The 17,679-nt window shown below is 31.2% G+C and overlaps 3 protein-coding genes across 4 annotated transcripts; 1 reads left to right on the plus strand and 2 right to left on the minus strand.

The window, feature by feature from the left end:
• The first annotated feature begins 280 nt into the window (after positions 1–280).
• LOC107953618 (ATP-dependent 6-phosphofructokinase 4, chloroplastic) lies at positions 281–6,989 on the plus strand. 2 transcript variants are annotated; one of them, XM_016888981.2, is made up of 14 exons: positions 281–697; positions 1,431–1,477; positions 1,569–1,608; positions 1,731–1,793; positions 1,866–2,003; positions 2,796–2,954; positions 3,031–3,084; positions 3,207–3,275; positions 3,797–3,926; positions 4,078–4,118; positions 4,363–4,587; positions 5,204–5,252; positions 5,869–6,023; positions 6,298–6,989. In XM_016888981.2, exons 1-14 carry the CDS (start codon positions 449–451, stop codon positions 6,463–6,465), a joined length of 1,587 nt encoding a protein of 528 aa, XP_016744470.1. In that variant the 5' UTR covers positions 281–448; the 3' UTR covers positions 6,466–6,989. The 2 variants fall into 2 exon arrangements, with proteins under 2 accessions (XP_016744470.1, XP_016744469.1); XM_016888980.2 differs by having other exon boundaries at positions 318–697; positions 1,326–1,477.
• Positions 6,990–11,456: 4,467 nt separating this feature from the next.
• On the minus strand, positions 11,457–12,300 carry LOC107953621 (ethylene-responsive transcription factor ERF106). The gene has a single exon (XM_016888983.2). It carries the CDS (start codon positions 12,124–12,126, stop codon positions 11,530–11,532), a length of 597 nt encoding a protein of 198 aa, XP_016744472.1. The 5' UTR covers positions 12,127–12,300; the 3' UTR covers positions 11,457–11,529.
• Positions 12,301–15,595: 3,295 nt separating this feature from the next.
• On the minus strand, positions 15,596–16,640 carry LOC107953619 (ethylene-responsive transcription factor ERF105). The gene has a single exon (XM_016888982.2). It carries the CDS (start codon positions 16,465–16,467, stop codon positions 15,805–15,807), a length of 663 nt encoding a protein of 220 aa, XP_016744471.1. The 5' UTR covers positions 16,468–16,640; the 3' UTR covers positions 15,596–15,804.
• Positions 16,641–17,679: the final 1,039 nt, after the last annotated feature.

Raw genomic sequence — 17,679 nt, forward strand, 5'->3', positions numbered from 1 at the left:
TGTTTTCCAGAAAGTCCCATCCTACGTTTTTTCCAAATCCATTTTAATAACCATGTATTGACATCCTGCCAGCTATAAAACTGGGTTGATTTGGTTGCACTAATTTGGACATAAGAGGCCGCAATCGGCAATGGATTAAAGATAATCTTGGTTATCACCTTGGTTCTTGTTGATCCGTTCTAACAGTTGAGGAATTTCCTAAATTGTTGACCAAGAAAAAATATTATTAAAATAGTTAAAAAATTTCTATATAAAACCAGATGTTTGTTAACTGACTAATGATCATAAGCCTATTTTGACTTAACCGCTTTCTTACATCACAGAAATAAACAGTCAAAGTTAACGACTCCACGGCACTTTCATTTCTTACTTTTTATTGTCACTACAAAAAAGAAATTTCCGCAAAAATCACAAGTCTTTGAAAAGCTTTTGGATTTTAAATTTTCCAATGGATTTATCGATTTCCAGTCCATTCCGCGGTGCTTTTCCTGCACCGACTTCAACCTTCATCCTCAATCCGAAATCTAGATGTTCCCATTCCTTGAATTTCTTTAAGCATCGAAACTCTTACAGCAAAAATCCGCTTTTTTCCCGCCAAAAAATACCGATCAGAGCTCAGGTTTCTGATCCGGCGGTGGATGATGGGTTTGTCATTGACGATGTCCCTCACTTGACTGATTTCCTCCCTGATTTGCCGGTATTCACTTCACTTTTCAGCCTTCATATTTTATTTTATTTTATTTTTTGCTTTCGTGACTGTTGTTGATTCTTTTTCCGAGTCTGGAATTGTTTTAGTTGGATTAGTGTAGAGAAAATCATTCTTGTAATGATTAGGAATTTTGGGCTTCTGTTATTTGGTGTTGATAATAATAAATTGGACGAGAAAATATGGAAAAGAAAAAAACAGTCTAAATGAACTCTCCTTATAAAAAATAAAAAAGAATTGAGAAGTACTTGAGTTTAAGTGATTTGGAGTAAAATTAGATGAATGTTAGAGTCATAAAATAATTGAGCTGCTTTGGAAACCATCAATGTACGAACTTGGAAAGTATTTAAATAAGAAAAGTATCAAAATGAAGAGTCTTTGATTTCTAAAAATCTCTCACATTTGTAGGGACTTAAGAAGTGCATTGCAAGAGATGTTGTCACCTTAAATCTCACTTTGTGATTGTCACCTTAAATCTCACTTTGTGATTCTTCTGACTTCGCTTATTCAATTAGTTATCTCTCAATGTCACTTCTCTTCACTTCCATATGAACTTACAATTTATACTGTTGACCAATCTGTTGATATCCATGCTGTATTTCTTCATCTGATTTTTTAGGGTTTTGATGGCATTCGAGTTCTTCCAACTTCTTGGTTTTGTATTCCTTTTATACATAAATCATATCTTTTTGTTGTTTTTTTATCTATTTACTTTTTCTTTCAGTCGTATCCAAATCCCTTGCAAAATAGCCAAGCATATGCTATCGTCAAGTAAGTGCACTTATTTTTGGTATAGTTTTCGTAATAGTTGTGGTCAATTTTAGTTTCATGGTCATTATACTTTAATCTTCTGTCCTGCCAGGCAAACTTTTGTTCGTCCAGAAGATGTGGTTGCTCAGAAGGTAGGTAACCAAGATTGAAGAAGAAGAAAATGAAGAAAAACACATCCCAAAGTTGTCCTGATAAACTTATTCTATTTGATTCGATCCTACAATGTCTTATCTGTTTCCTTTGTCTTGTTTAGATTGTTGTTCAGAAGGATAGCTCCCGAGGAGAACATTTCCGGCGTGCAGGGCCCTGTGAAAAGGTATGTTTCTTAAGATGTCATCATGCTCTTGACATGGGTTCATTAGCCTATTTAATGCATTTTTTATTGCAGGTATATTTCAAATCAGAGGAAGTGCGTGCTTGTATAGTAACTTGTGGTGGTTTGTGCCCAGGGATCAATACAGTCATTCGGGAGATTGTCTGTGGATTAAACTATATGTATGGTGTTGATGATATACTTGGCATTCAGGTTAGTTCATTTGATATTACATTTTCTTTGATCATGTGTGGATTGTTTTTGATGAACTCGTGTGGTTTTTGCTTATTCATTGAATATATCTACTGTTCATCTTTCTTATATTCGTTTAAAATTTGTGCATGAACATAGTTTTTAAAATCTGAAATTTTGTTAGCCATTTTTCTCTTTCAGCAAGAAAGACAAGATGGTTTTCTATGGATATAGTATCTCCATTTGAGCTTAGTTTAATAGTTTTCAAGTTCATATTTTAACTATTGATTCCAGATTGTCTAGGTTCTTACCCAGTTATTTCATATTCAATTGGTATTTTACAAATTCATGGTATAGTATGGCAATATGCAACATGGCAACTATCATTCTCAGTTGATGTTTACTGCTACGAGAAACTATTCATGCTAGCAGGACTGCTGCATGTTTTGTGTTATTAATTAATACAAGGCCCTAAATACTGGCTCCATGTCAACTGGAAAAATAATTGACTAGTGCATCTATTTTCAGCACATGATTTTTTTATTTCACTTGAAAAATATTTTATGGTGGCTCCTTTAAATGTTCACATGTTTAATAGGACTGTTGCTGTGAAAAGAGTTTAAAGAGCTTCTACTTTTTCTAGATTCCACAGTACATTGCGCAGTTCACTTTGCGATCATTCGTCTGTTTTTTTTCTTCTTTATGTATGTTTCTCGGTTCTCTTAAAACTTAATTTACATTCTTTTACATTGATTGTATTAAATTTTAGTTGGTTGCAACATTGTTTCATCGTTATACTGTTGAAATTTCTAGGGAGGATATAGAGGCTTTTACTCTAAAAATACCTTGATATTAACACCCAAAGTTGTGAATGATATCCACAAACGTGGTGGCACCTTTCTTCTCACTTCACGAGGGGGTCATGATACTCAAAAGATTGTTGATAACATCCAGGACAGGGGAATCAATCAGGTAAGCAGTTGCTTTCTTGTCCATAACAAAGGTCCCTCACTGGTAGGTAGCTTGTCAAAACCTCTATGGATTTCAGGTTTACATTATTGGAGGAGATGGAACCCAGCGGGGGGCATCTCGGATTTATGAGGTAATAGGTCTTCCAACGTAAGATCATTCCTTTTACTTAGGTGTATCCATCTTGATCTTTTTGGAATTTATTTTTTCTATTTCTTACTTTCTGTTGTTTCCTATGGGCACATTTTCTTCAAGGAAGTTGAGAAACGTGGTCTTAAGGTAGCAGTTGCTGGCATACCCAAGACAATTGATAATGATATTGCAGTAAGTTCAACCACAGTAATATAATGTTTGAGAGAGTAAAATTAGGTAGTATTTTGCGGTGGTCATATGACTACCAAATTTGTTAACTCTACAAAGAATATAAAGTATGTTATACTTTTAGTATTTAGATTAGATCCATGCACCTATCGTTTGGGTTTTAGATAGTACTATATCAAGTGAATTTTATAGCTTATAAATACTTCCAACAAAGAGGGTACAGTTCCTGGGTAAAAGCAAATAAAGTGGCGTTCTTTGTATCTGCAGTTTTTAGAATGATTGGAGTGTAAAACATCTTAATAATTATTCAATTACGGGGCCTCTTTTTCCAACTGTTGACTGCTAAATTTACATATTTCTTCTGTTTCTCTTACCATATTCTCTTTATTCTTTAAAAGCCCTTTGCAAGGCCACGATGGATTATATTTTTCTAATGCTCTTATAGAAATATGATTTTCATATACAACTTTGAAGGTTGCAATCTTCTGTTTAAACTGACTGATTATAATTGTGCCTGGCTCAAGGTGATTGACAAATCTTTTGGTTTTGATACTGCTGTTGAAGAAGCTCAAAGGGCCATTAATGCTGCACATGTGGAGGTAGAAAGTGTGGAAAATGGCATTGGAATTGTCAAACTCATGGGAAGATACAGCGGTTAGTGTTTTGAACTTTATAGAAACTACATGATAATTATGTAGTTAGGGGATATTTTATCATATTTCTTTATTATATATGGAGATAATGCATATTATGCGTGTGTGTGGTGTGGTGTGGCTGGCATCCTCTTTAACTATTACTCATGCAGGTTTCATTGCTATGTTTGCAACACTGGCAAGTCGCGATGTGGTAAGGTCTTGGTCCCATTTTCTATGCAACTAGCTTCATATGATAAATACCTCTGAATTACACTGAATATTAGATGACTATACCCTTTGTTGTCTTTTTTTTTATCATTGTTTATTTCCCCATACTTCAATTTCCCAAGAATTCATTCAATTTGAGTAAAGAGTAAAGTGTAATATTTTGGTTCAAATTCTTCATCTTTGTGTGGTTGATGTCTAACAATATCATAATATTTGACATGCAACAGGATTGCTGCTTGATTCCAGAATCACCATTCTATTTGGAAGGCAAAGGTGGACTCTTTGAGTTTATTGAAGAGAGATTAAAAGAGAATGGACATATAGTTATTGTTGTTGCTGAAGGAGCTGGTCAGGAATATCTTGCTCAAAGTATGCAAGGAATTGATGAGAAAGATGCATCTGGAAACAGGCTTCTCCTTGATGTTGGTCTCTGGTTAACCCAAAACATCAAGGTGGGATGCATAATCTCTCTTATCAGCTTCAGATTTTTAATTCAGTACATAATGGTATCACAGTCTCAACGATACCTTAAGGAAAAAACTAAGGCTTTTATTTCTCCTTCCCTTAAGCAACCTTTCTCCAGAAGGTTTTTTATTGAAATGAGCATTGAAGTGGGTGCTAGTTGTAATTAATATTCCTTTGTTGGATTCTGTGTTTAATTTCATTTTATATAATCATAAATCAATGCAGGTTTAGAAATAAAAGCATCTATAATCTAGGAAATCAGAAAAAGAAAAGATGGTGTTCTTTCATGCATTCTGAACTATATACCGAGAGGAAAATCTTAGTGCACCGCCAGAATATTATGTTGCATGAAACATTTTTGTTTGAGTTGAAACTTTACTATGGACTGGTTCTTGATTTCTGGTTGTAGTAATTTTCCTTCTTGAGCTCCATAATAGAAGGGTTTTAGTGTATTAACATAACAGCTTGTGGTGTATAATTATAAATTTTGGAGGAAATTGTAACTCTATTGTGTTACTAAGGGTCTTTGGTAATCAACCCTCCTTTTGTTCTTATCACCTGTGCTTTTATCATTTCCCCTTAATTATTTACTACTTCATGCAGGATCATTTTACTAAGGAGCGGAAGATGGCAATAAATATGAAATACATTGGTAAGTTCAACATCATATCTTTTTTATCCCCACTCTTGTCCTTGTGGCTAGTGCAATTTTATTTGATCTGTCATTTTTATAGTTAAGATAATCCTGGTTAAGAGATTTGGGTGTTTTGTCATGCTAATTTTACTACAACCGCAAGAAAATTCTTGGATATGCATAATCCATATTTTGCAAATAGTTAGGTAAATGATGGTTGGTGCTGCAATTACTTGATGTGTTATGCACTTGATCATGTGCTACCCTCCTGAAATAAGATGCTTCTGTCTGTTTCATTATGCTTTGTACTTTAAAGAAACCTTGTTCAAATATCATGACCAAACATGAAATCATGAGCCGCAGTTTTACTGCAAACCTCTTGGAAACTTGTTTTTCTCTCAGTGTCATCTACCAAAATTTTAGTGAATTAACTGTTATCATAAAAGCTGCTGGTTTGAAATTATCTACTTGCATGGACACCAAATTTCATGAGACATCTTTTCATTTTAAGAACCTTTGCTTGAGTTTTTGATGTGGAAGTTAGTGGGCAAATTTGAACTCTCTAGATCGGAACTGCTTGTTCTTATTATTTCATGTGATAAAACTAAAATTATTTTTTTCTTTCATCCTCCAGATCCTACATACATGATACGAGCTATTCCGAGTAATGCATCAGACAATATTTACTGCACCCTTCTTGCTCAAAGTGCTGTGCATGGAGCCATGGCTGGATATACAGGGTTCACAGTTGGACCTGTAAACAGCAGACACGCCTATATTCCAATTTCTGTAAGCATTAGAGTTTTCAGTGGTTTTAACTTTATTTTGAAATCTGATAATTATGCTTGACATCTAATTGCATTTATTCTTTTGAAGTTAAAATGTTTCTCCATGAACTAACTTGTTCAAAATTCAACTGGTTTTTTCCTTACCTTACAAGCATCAACCCCCAAAACTGAAGATAATTGGTTGTTGTCACCTCTTTGCAAATTAACCTAGTTTTTGTACTGTATTGGAGTTGACGTCTAACTTGGAATGTCACTGTATGGTATTTCTGTTTCAGCACGTTACTGAAACTCAAAACACCGTGAAGCTGACTGATAGGATGTGGGCTAGACTTCTTGCTTCGACAAACCAACCGAGTTTCCTGAACTGTGATGAATCAACAGGTGGGAAAGTCTGTAAAGATACTATCGACTTGATCAACAACATGAAGATTACATCTATTTAGATTCGATGGATATATGCTCCGATGTAAACACATCATCATGGCTACATATTTTGCCTCTAATAATTTGCAAAATCACTTCAACTTCGAAGCTGTGAAGTCACCATGAAGGATTGTGATTTTAGACAGTCTCATATCTGGTAAACTTCTTCCTTGTACATGCTCTCTCATATGGTAGATTTACCATCTGCATTTAGCTCATATTTGGGTTGCTACAGATTTGTTCTCAGTTTGGATTGTCTCAAGAATTTGATATCATCATGACACATTTCCAACCTATATGTATATTATATTGAACCGGAAATTTTTGCTTCAAAGTGTATCAGCATAGATATTTCAGTTACTTTGATTCCGATGTTTATCCATTTTCTTGGATCCTTATGTGGATCTTTCGTTGCTCCTTTTAAACTTTGAAAACTAAGTAGGCACGTTTGCATAGGCCAAGAAGACGTTCTTAAAGTGTATATTATTGTCAAATATATGTTGGAACACCATATGTATTCACATAACATGATATTGATCGTTAATTTGTTATATTGACATGCTTGCTCGAACAACATGCATTTGGACCCTGAAACTCTGATCCTCCCTTGTGGTATATTCTCTAAATAGTAGTGCTGGTTAACTTGTTGCTTATGTTTATTGGAAAAAGAATGTGATGGGTCTTGGACTTGCAGAAGTCCCTTTTATTTAATAGACATGTCTTTAAGGTTGGAAGTTGTGTTATTGGCTCATGATAAGTGATATCTAGGTATCGTTTATGGCAAAATAATGCTAACCGAGTTCCGATCCAATCCAACTTTATAGGAGTAGTTTTGTGAGGGTGGGTTTTCAATTTAAATTTTGAGTTTGTTTTGCCCCACTTAGCGAGAATTATCAAAACACCCTCCTTTTAATTTTATAATTTTTTTATGATTTTTTTTTGGAACTTCTATAAGACTTTATAATATTTTTACCTAATTTTAACTGTCTTAATTAGTATAACATGAGGAGTTATGTAATAGTTTGGATTGAAATTGAAGTGTTTTTCTTTTTTCCATAAGGTTTAATATTTAAATTTTGCAATAAATTTTAAAATTATTTATGAATTTAGATTTAAAGTGTATTTTAATATATGAATTATGATTTAGTACTATTATGTGCATGATTTTTATTCAATTACATATTTGAAAATTTGATTTTAATCAAATTGAGCAAAACTTGAAAAGGTCAATCCCATCCCAATCAATAAGCAATATATATATATATTTATTAAAAAAATTGACATGATTTAGTCTTTAAATTATACGCATTTTTTCACATTGATATCTAAATACTTTTGTCGAAAAAAGTGGGTACTTAAATCCAAAATTCAAATTGCAGTAAAAAGAAAAAGAAATGACCCAACGTATTGCAACATTGAAGGAGCAACAGAAAGAAAGATGTATCTATGCTACTTGGGGAAAGCAAGATCATGACAGAAAAAAAACATAAAAAATACAATAAGCACAGAATAGAAAAATGCTCTCAATCAGTATCCAAAAAAGAGATAGCAAGAACAAAGCACAAGTTGGAACACCATACCACTCAATATTATGTAATCAATACCTAAATATATGAATAGTAGTCAAACAAGTAGTCATCATAATAAAGATGAGGGAGAAACCAGTAGCAATATCAGCGGCTGGCTTCCTAACAAATAAGGTTAGGTATGAAAAGGATAAAAAGGGAAAATCATAGATAAAAATATGGTTATATTTGTCAAAGGAAAAGGCTTCTTGGTTCACTGGTGTAGGTACACTGAAGGCTTTGGCTCTAGTCAAAGCAAAATAGCATTTTTGGAGTTTGTAACTGCATTGAGGCTGCGTTGAGATTTCAGTGAAACACTAGCCTAAATGTGCCTTTGTGGAGGCAATCAGTGATCCAAAGGAAGTCAAACTTAGAAAAAAGGTCTTCCCATTAAAGTTTGCCATGATTCTCTTGAATTATAAATTTTTAAAGGAATCAATGTGTAATTTTATCATTATATTAGAATTTGAATTTAGTCTTCAAATATCAACAAAAAAGCTTCAACTACTCTAAAAAGAAATCGATTCAAACAATATTGTTATCCCCAATCTCCCTACTCAATTTAGCATTATATTAACTAAAACATAATTTACTATTACCGATGTCTCATGTCAAATTTAAATTATCTTAAATAGTAACTCCCCGTGAATTACTAGACATATCTTTAAATAATATATATAGATGCACATGGTTTTGACTGTTTTGAGTCTAGTAGTCCCCATCAAGCTATATATTCTATTATTACACTATGAGAGCAAGCTGGGAAATCCAAAGAATCGAAAATGGATATGAAAGGTTGAAATTTATGATAATGAGATCATATGAATAAAGGATTGATGATAATAATATTATCCCTCCTCTTACATCTTTTATAAGTCGGCTATTTAATAGTCTGCAACTTGCTGTGATGGGGGCGGTTGTTAGTACATCTCCATCACTCGCAACTGGTTAGCGCACTATTATCTATTAATTATGTGTTTATATTTACACATTGCCATACAATAGTAGTAAGCAATATCAATATTGCGCTTATCTGCACACAATGTTATGACGTAGCACCTGCACCAATAACTCAATATAATAGTAATAACAATTATTGTCAAATAGCCTTTTAATCTAATGATAACAACAAAGTATTATATTGTAAGTCCGAGCGTTTGGTTTCGATCTTAAACAATCTCATTTCCCTCTCCAATTATAAAAAAATATTATTATTATTATTATTATTATAGAATATCAAAATAATACCTAAGAGCCTGAATAAGAATGAACATCATATATAAACCCTTCAACTTATACATTTTTTAGCAATATGGGATTAATCCCAACATTGCAAACTACTAAGAAGTACGATATGAACCATTGAGTATTCACCATTCAAATTTATTTTACTTTTATGGATAACAAAATATCCGTTATCCGAAACTATTTTGTTTTTAGAAAATAATTTATTTGAATTTAAATATTCAAATCTATTATCTACTTTTTATTTTATTTTTCCTGACCATCGAACGACTTTGGAGAGCCTCTGTGCATTGCCAATGGCTTTACGCTATCGGGTTGGCTCTCCTGCTCCCCCCTCTCGTTAAGCATACTAAAACGCATTTATTTTCTCATTTAAAAATTAAGAAAATATTATTAATAATTTTAGACGTTATATACGAAAAACCCACCTCTTCTAATGAGAAAATTCATACATGTGCAAAATATAGTCCAAATAATATCTAGACTTTAGCCATACTCTTTTCCATCGTTGAAAATAACATAAAGTACTTAGAAAATGAATTTGCACTAAAATTTCTACTTATTCTAGCCACATGTTTTTACTCATTCATAGCACGCACTAACAAAAGAAAAATCAAAAAGAGATATTTTAAAATTTTAGAATTAATAAATTAAATAAATTATTTTTTAGAAATATTATATTTGATATATTTACAATTTATATTTTTATCTACAATAAAAAAATTGAAGAATAATATTACATCATAAAAATAAAGTAATAAGATACCTTACACTCCAAATGAAAGAACGCGAGTTAAAATATTAAAAACAACATTGTTTGAAGCGACAGCTATGAACTCCATAAATCATAAAACAGACGCGGAAATTATAAATTTTTAAAAAATATTTTTAATTATTATCTATTTTAACTTCCATCGCATATTTTAGTTTAATTCTCATGTATAAATCTCCATATGCTTGTAATTATATATATTATAATTATAGAAAACTGAGGTAGAAAGTATCATAAATATCTTTGGGTAGCATATATGAGCCTTATTGTATAAGCCAAACATAGTCCCAATAATATCTAGACTTTAAGCATTACTCTTTTCCATAGTTGAAAATGAATTTGCACTGAAATTCCTACATATATCATCATACCTTTTTCTTTTCATTCAAAATTTTAAAATTATTGAATAATTACATATATCATAAAATAATGTAGTCATTTAAATCCATTTTTAAAGATTTAGTCTTTTTACTTTTATTTATAGGAATTTAGTCCCTCTACTTTTCAGATTTCAAAATTCAGGTCCAATTGTTAAGGGTACTAAATTCCTGTACTTGTATTTAACAATTAAACCTAGATTTTGAAATATGAAAAAGTAGAGGGACTAAATTTCAAGTTTGTGAAGAGTATAGGGACTTATGACATATTTTAACCTTTTTTCCTAATTCAATAAAATTAATGTATTATTTTTTAAAAATATCTAAAATAAAATCTATGTAATTAATTCTTAAATGGAATAAATATTAAAAATATACATAAATTTTGATGCAATGTGCAATGTTTTATATGAATTCTAATTTTCTGCGATTTTATATATAAATTTTTAATTTGATTAAATTTTTACAAATCACTAATAACATTATCGAATTAGCACCATTTTACATTGATAAATTGCACACACAAACAATTATATTAATCCAATATGAAAATAAATGTACGCATTCGTTTTTATAAATGTGAATAATTGAATCAAAATAAAAGTTTCGTATATATATATATGAATCACAATTCAAGTTTTATATGTATAATTGTACCAAATCAAAATTAAAGTATCAAATTGTACATTAAACCAAAGTTCATATATGAATTTAATATTTATCCAAAAAAAAAAACCAAGACCAACATTGTGCCATATTCCTCTCCACAAAAACTTCAATTGCAACTTCATATACAATTCATTGTACAATAAGTTGTTGAATTCTTGCATTTTCTTCAAAAAAAAAACATAACTCTAATCGTTCACTTTTTTTACCTTTTTATTTATTTATCAGGTTATTTATTGGAGCGAGCTGAATAATTAATTTTCCGCATTCTGTAGGTTCATTAAAGAGTAGATGTTGGCCACAAATTTTAAAGTTGTTTTATACTAAAGACGAAAATTAAACTCTTGACCTCTGATTAAGGTAGGAAAAGCATTTACTATCTCATCTAACTCCCGTAATTACTATTTAGTAATATTGATTACGTTATTATAAAATACATTTGGGCATTTAATACATTATCTAACATGTCACTATAACACGTTTTCTAGTTAAGAGAGACAGTCCATTCCGATCATCATCATCAAGCTCACCCTCTTCTTCCTTCACCTCCCAAGCCATTTCACTACTTCCCGGCGATGTGATGTCACTTTCCGGCAACCAAACTCTCTTCTCTCTCCTCCTTTTCCTCCCGGTAGTAACCGCCGGTGGCTGGCTTCCCTCTCCGGCTTCAAGTGGAAAATTCAGTATTGCTTTCTGACCCCTCATTTTAAACGCAGCACAATCATAAGCCTTAGCAGCATCGACATCACTATCATAAGTCCCTAACCATACCCGAATCCCTTTCCGGTTCGGGTCACGGATCTCCGCCGCAAACTTTCCCCATGGCCTTCTTCGTACACCTCTATAATGCCTTTTCTCTTCACAGAATGGCTCCTTTGTTATCGGCGCTGGTTCTACACCATGGGTGAAGATTTCAGGGAGTTGATGGCTTTGGGGTTGAAGGTGAGAAAGGCCAAAATCGAGGGTGTTTATGAAAGCATCGACGGTGGCAAAGTCACCGAGAAGGTGTTGTCGAATGAACTCGAGAGTTGTTGATTCTTCAAATGTAGCCGGCATTGTTAAAGTTTACAAGGAATTTGTATATGATGAAATTGGATATGAAGTTGAAATGTGGGAGTGAGTGAGGATCTATTTATACAGTGAAGATCAAAATCTCCCTATCCCATCGCCATGGAAATTGACAGCTTTTTCAAATGTGGGACTCACCTTGGGGGGAAAAATATCCTTTGGATCCATGCAAGCATACTACGACATGAGAGCACCTATATCATATTTTGCTCTCTCCTAAAATTTAAAATTTAATTATGATCTCTTCAAATATAAATATTTATATTTTAACCCTTGATAAATTATAAAATTTTACATTAATACAATGATAAAATTACAGTTTTAACTCTCTCAAATTTAAAATTCAAATTCGATGTCTCCAAAAACAAATTCTGGCTTCCCACTTGTCGAAATCGAAACGTTGAAATATTAAACAAAGTCAAGGAGGAGTTGGAGTATATACATAAATAAAAAATCCCAGCCCTGGCATTGCCCGTTGGTTTATCTCTCAGTGTTTTGGTTTGCCCGCAGTAGCTTGGAACTGTTTCTGCACACGGTTTAAGGGATGATCTTATCCTTGGACAATTAAAGCAGCCCAAAAATGGGGTCCTTTTAATAGGAGTTCTTCAAGTTGACTCTAGATACAGCAACTGAAGTGAAAAAGATTGTCCATGTTATACATATATGTCCTGAGGTTGCTGGGACCTCCCAAGTTGTTCAATTCTTATCCATGTATATGTTTGGCAAATAAGGAGCTATGGTGTAAATTGAGGGAGTGGACATGCAACATTTTAAGAGACAAATCACTTTGCAACTAGAGTGGCTACTGGCTACTTGGAGGGATCCACACCCCAACTAACCCTCTTGTCATTTTATTTGACAGCTTCATTATGAATTGTGTGTGTAAGATGACCGGATTCAAAGCTAGCTATTTCAAGCTGTTTCTAATACTTACATCCCTAGGGACAAAAAGTACTTGTTCTACCACTTGCTAAGTAGACCCCTACCTAGACCATGATGAGAGAGTTTTGGTAAAAATATAAGCCTAAAAAATATATTTGGATAAAAAAATAAGACACGTTTAAAAAATGAGTCGGGCCTCGGGTAAGATATTTTTGACCCGGCCCAACCCAAATTCACTAAATGACAAATTTTTTGCTTTTTTTTTAAATATTATTTTCTTATTGTTTTCTCCTTATTTTGCTACCATTTTACTATTATGTTGTTACTATTTTGTTATTATTGTTTGGATATTGCATAAAACTTATTTTATTGTTAATTTTGTTATTATTTTAAAAACATTTGTTAATTTTGTTATTATTTTAGAGTCATTTGCTTCTTAAGTTGCATCTATCTTAGTATTATTTAAGTATACATATTTTTAAAAATTTATTTTCAATTTATTGTGAAATATTTATTTTGATGTTTTTAGTATTTTTGATATATTATATATTTTTTAAAATTATATAAAAAATATAAAAATTAATATGGGTGAGCTGGGTCGAGCTCAAGTTTTAACATTTTTATCCGGGTTGGGCTTGGGCAAAATTTTAGGCCCATTTCTCGGGCCAAGCCTAACAAACAGGCCTAAATTTTTAGTTGAGCGAGGCCCGACCCGACCCATGCACACCTCTACCCCTACCCCATAATCAAATCTTGCATGCATCTCTTTGCCATGTTACTAGAAAGCACTTTGTAAAATGTGTTGCATATAATTTTTAGAGAAAAGTAATGTTTTCGATAATTGACAGGTTTCAGGTCACTAGCATAATTTCCTTGTTTTTGGGATGGCTTAATCAAACCGCTATAATTTTTCTATTTCTATCTTTTAACCACGGTTGATGATTTTAAAAAGAACCCCACAAGATTCCACTATAATAACATCGCACCTTAGACATTAACGAAAATTAGAGATTATCTCGTGCAAGCAAAGTTATACATTATTCTTAATAACCAAACCAATTAAAGTAATTAAGGAGAAAATTCAAGTTCGAACATAGAAATAATATTATTGAGAAGAGCTATCACGAATCCTAAAAAAATTAATCTTCAAAAACTTAAAATGGACATGAAAAATACCCTAATTATACCCAAAAAAAATCCCTCTCAAGTGGTAAACTATGAGCTTCCAATTGCCCAAAAACAATAAAAAAGAAATTTAATCTAAAATAAACTGTACTCAAAATATATAAATTTGAAAAGAAAAATAAATAGTCGATTGAATGCAGAATAACAAAGAACTTATGTTTAAGTATTTAGTTGACATCATTGGACAACACTTACCTCCTACAAAAAGTAAAAATAAAAAATTGTTCGGTTCTCCCAACTCCAAATTAATGTTGAAATAATTATGGGATAAATATTAAAATTATACACAAACTTTAATTTAATGTATAACTCGATACATGAATTTTAATTTCGTACAATTATACACATCAAACTCTGGTTTTAGTTCAAATGTGTACTTTTGATTTTGATTCAATTATACACATTACAAATATGAATACATCAACTTATCTTTATATTAGACAAGTATAATTATTTGTGTATATAATATGTAAACACAAAATGGTGTTATTAGTAGTTTGTGAAAATGAAATCAAATAAAAAAAATAACAACATCAAAATTTACACGTAACATTGCATATTAAATCATAATTCGCTTAATATATCCCCAACAATTATATTAAAAACTTCACTTTAGATGGGGACTTTTCTTCTATCAAGTCTTCAAGTATTGGAAATATGATCTCAAATCTAAATAGATTGTAACAATTTCAATTTTAATTATACTTTACACTAATTAAACATCTTTATCTTATATTAACAAAATTATTACTCATCACGGAACAAATATTAATAGTAATAATTAATCTCACCTACTTTCTTAAATTTTATTAAATGTAATTGCGTGATGTATTCATTAACTTTCATATCCCAACTTGTAATTATAATATATTCTTTATAAAATCCATTTGGGTTTATTTTTAATATAAAAATTACAAAATTGAAATTTTTATAAAATCCCATTCTTATGTTACCATATCTAGTTGCTTTCAAATATATATTATACATTAATTTCGATTTTGTGTGATTTTATATATAAAATTATAATTTGATTAAATTTTCATAAAATATTAACAAATTATTGAATTACATATTGGATACTTAAACAATTATATTAATCAAATATGAAAATAAATATATGTATTTATTTTTTTACATGTGTATAATTGAATTAAAATAAAACATAAGAATCACAATTCAAGTTTCATATGTATAATTACACCAGATCAAAATTCATGTATCAAATTATACATTTATATTCCGTAACCGTCCAAAAAATTATATTTTGTTCAAATAATTTAAAAAATATTAACAAAAAACCCCTTACATAAATCTTAATTAATTAATTATAACAAAGGTTTGATTCTTTTTTTTTGTAAAAATAAAATAATAATTTCATTAAATAAACAAATAAAGAAACAAATACAATTTTAATTAAATAAAAAACCTTAGGCTTTGGCATTCTCTAGCTTATATATGCTAATAATACTCATACTAATCCAAAACACACACCTCTTCGTTAATCTATTTCTTGACGGCCGTTAACTTTTCCGTTTATAGTAGATGATTAAGCCGTCACGTCAACCAACCTTTCCTTATTTAGTAAACGACACCACATCATTACATAACGGCGAGTCCTGAAATGGAATAACCAAACGGAGATAAAGGTGATAATGGAGGAATACTAAATATTCCCTTCATATCTTCACTATCCCAAAACCCTTTCCAATTTGACGGCGTTAAACATATCCCCGTTGTCGTTACGTTTTCCGTTACCTCCTCCTTTTTCACCACTTTCCTCCTCTCTTCTTCTTCTTCTTCTCTTTTTCTTTTATTCGAGGGTTGGAATTCAGTTGAGTTCGAGTTTCCGATTTCGAGAGGGAAATTCAAAATGGCTTTACTTCCACGTAGCTTAAAAGCAGCTCTATCATAAGCTTTAGCGGCTTCGATGGCGGTTTCGAAAGTTCCGAGCCAAATTCTAGAACCTTTTCGATTAGGGTCTCTAATTTCGGCTGCGAACTTACCCCATGGTCGTCTTCTTACACCCCTGTAATGCCTTTTCTCGTCATGTTCCTCGATGGCTTTCGTGGCTGCGGAGGTTATGTTAACTTTCGATGGTGGAATTGTGACGTTAATAGAAGGACGACGTTGGCTTAGGGTGGATTGTTTATGAAACTGTGGTGTTGGAGGAGGTGAAAGAAAGGTTTCCATTGAAGGAAAATCATTAAAGAGGTGTTGCTTTATGAGTTCTAAATCAGATGGTGCTTCTCCGAAAGAAGCCATTTTTGGGAAGCTAAAATTAATAAAATGGAAGTGAAGTTGGAGGAGAAGGTGATGGATTTGAGTGGAACAGAGAGTGTGTGGTGGGTTCGTATATAAAGGGGGAGAAGATACATGGAGATGGGAATAAAGAGATTTTCATAGGAGGTTTCCAGGATAGACACGGGAAGTATCCTCTACTTTTAACCATGGGTCAAAACTGGAGGTTACAATAATATCATCCAATTTGGCATTTTCCTCTACCCCTCTCACGTCATTTTTAGATACCGATTCAATTTTTATATTTTTAAAAATCTAAAAATTATTAATTTTGTTTTTAATTTGAAAATTCTAATGTAATATTTAGCGTGTTGAAATGGTTAACTGAATTAACAAATTTTTTAATCATTTAATTGTTAATCGAATTAAAATTTTTTTAAAAAAATTAATTGAACTGAAATATTTCAGTTAATCCAGTTGATTAACCAAAGTTTATATTTTTTTAAATAAATATAAAACATATAAAAATAAATTGATAATGTTAATTTGACTAAATTAATCAAATTAAAATTACATATAATTTATATTATTAATTATTAAATTCAGTTAATTATCCAATTTCAAATCGAATTAACCAACTTCCAACCGAATTAGATTGATTCAGTCGGTTAATTCGATTTTAATTGAAATTTGTACACTCAACCAATAGTTGACAATTCTACTTTTTCTTTTTAAATTATCATTACGTAAATTAACAAAAACAAATTATTATAATTGTAATGAGATGAATATTTTTGTTAATCCTTAAATTGAAGGATAGAAGAATTAAAAATTATTATAAATTTAAAAATAAAATTGAATTCATCAGGGTTTTACTTGGATTAGAATAAGAACTAGAAAACGAGAAAGAAGGATAAAATCTGGGTAATGATCGCACAACTTTTACAAAACATAAAAAGTCTTTGGGACTAATCAAAAGTAAGTGTGTAATGAAACCATATGTCATGTTTTACCGACAGTGACATACTGATTTTTATTTTTATAAATTTTAAATTCATTAGTAAAGTAATTTAATTATATTTCCAAAAATTAAAATGAGTATTGTATTCATATATGTATATGAGTTAATTAAATATTAAAATTTACTAAATATATTAATTTAATAATTTTAAAAAATATATTATGCATAAAAGTAAAACGAAATTTGAGATGTTGTAAGCAAGAATGTTTTGATCT

Source organism: Gossypium hirsutum, chromosome D07 (genome assembly GCF_007990345.1).
Source record: "Gossypium hirsutum isolate 1008001.06 chromosome D07, Gossypium_hirsutum_v2.1, whole genome shotgun sequence".
Classification (NCBI taxonomy): Eukaryota; Viridiplantae; Streptophyta; class Magnoliopsida; order Malvales; family Malvaceae; genus Gossypium; species Gossypium hirsutum.

Bases quoted from the DNA above. Each gene is read 5' to 3' on its own strand.
- LOC107953621 (XM_016888983.2), bottom strand. From the start codon at position 12,126: ATGCCGGCTACATTTGAAGAATCAACAACTCTCGAGTTCATTCGACAA.
- LOC107953618 (XM_016888980.2), top strand. From the start codon at position 449: ATGGATTTATCGATTTCCAGTCCATTCCGCGGTGCTTTTCCTGCACCG. The intron at 2,955-3,030 runs GTAAGCAGTTGC...TATGGATTTCAG, and splicing joins AGGACAGGGGAATCAATCAG to GTTTACATTATTGGAGGAGA. The intron at 6,024-6,297 runs GTAAGCATTAGA...TTTCTGTTTCAG, and splicing joins ACGCCTATATTCCAATTTCT to CACGTTACTGAAACTCAAAA.
- LOC107953619 (XM_016888982.2), bottom strand. From the start codon at position 16,467: ATGGCTTCTTTCGGAGAAGCACCATCTGATTTAGAACTCATAAAGCAA.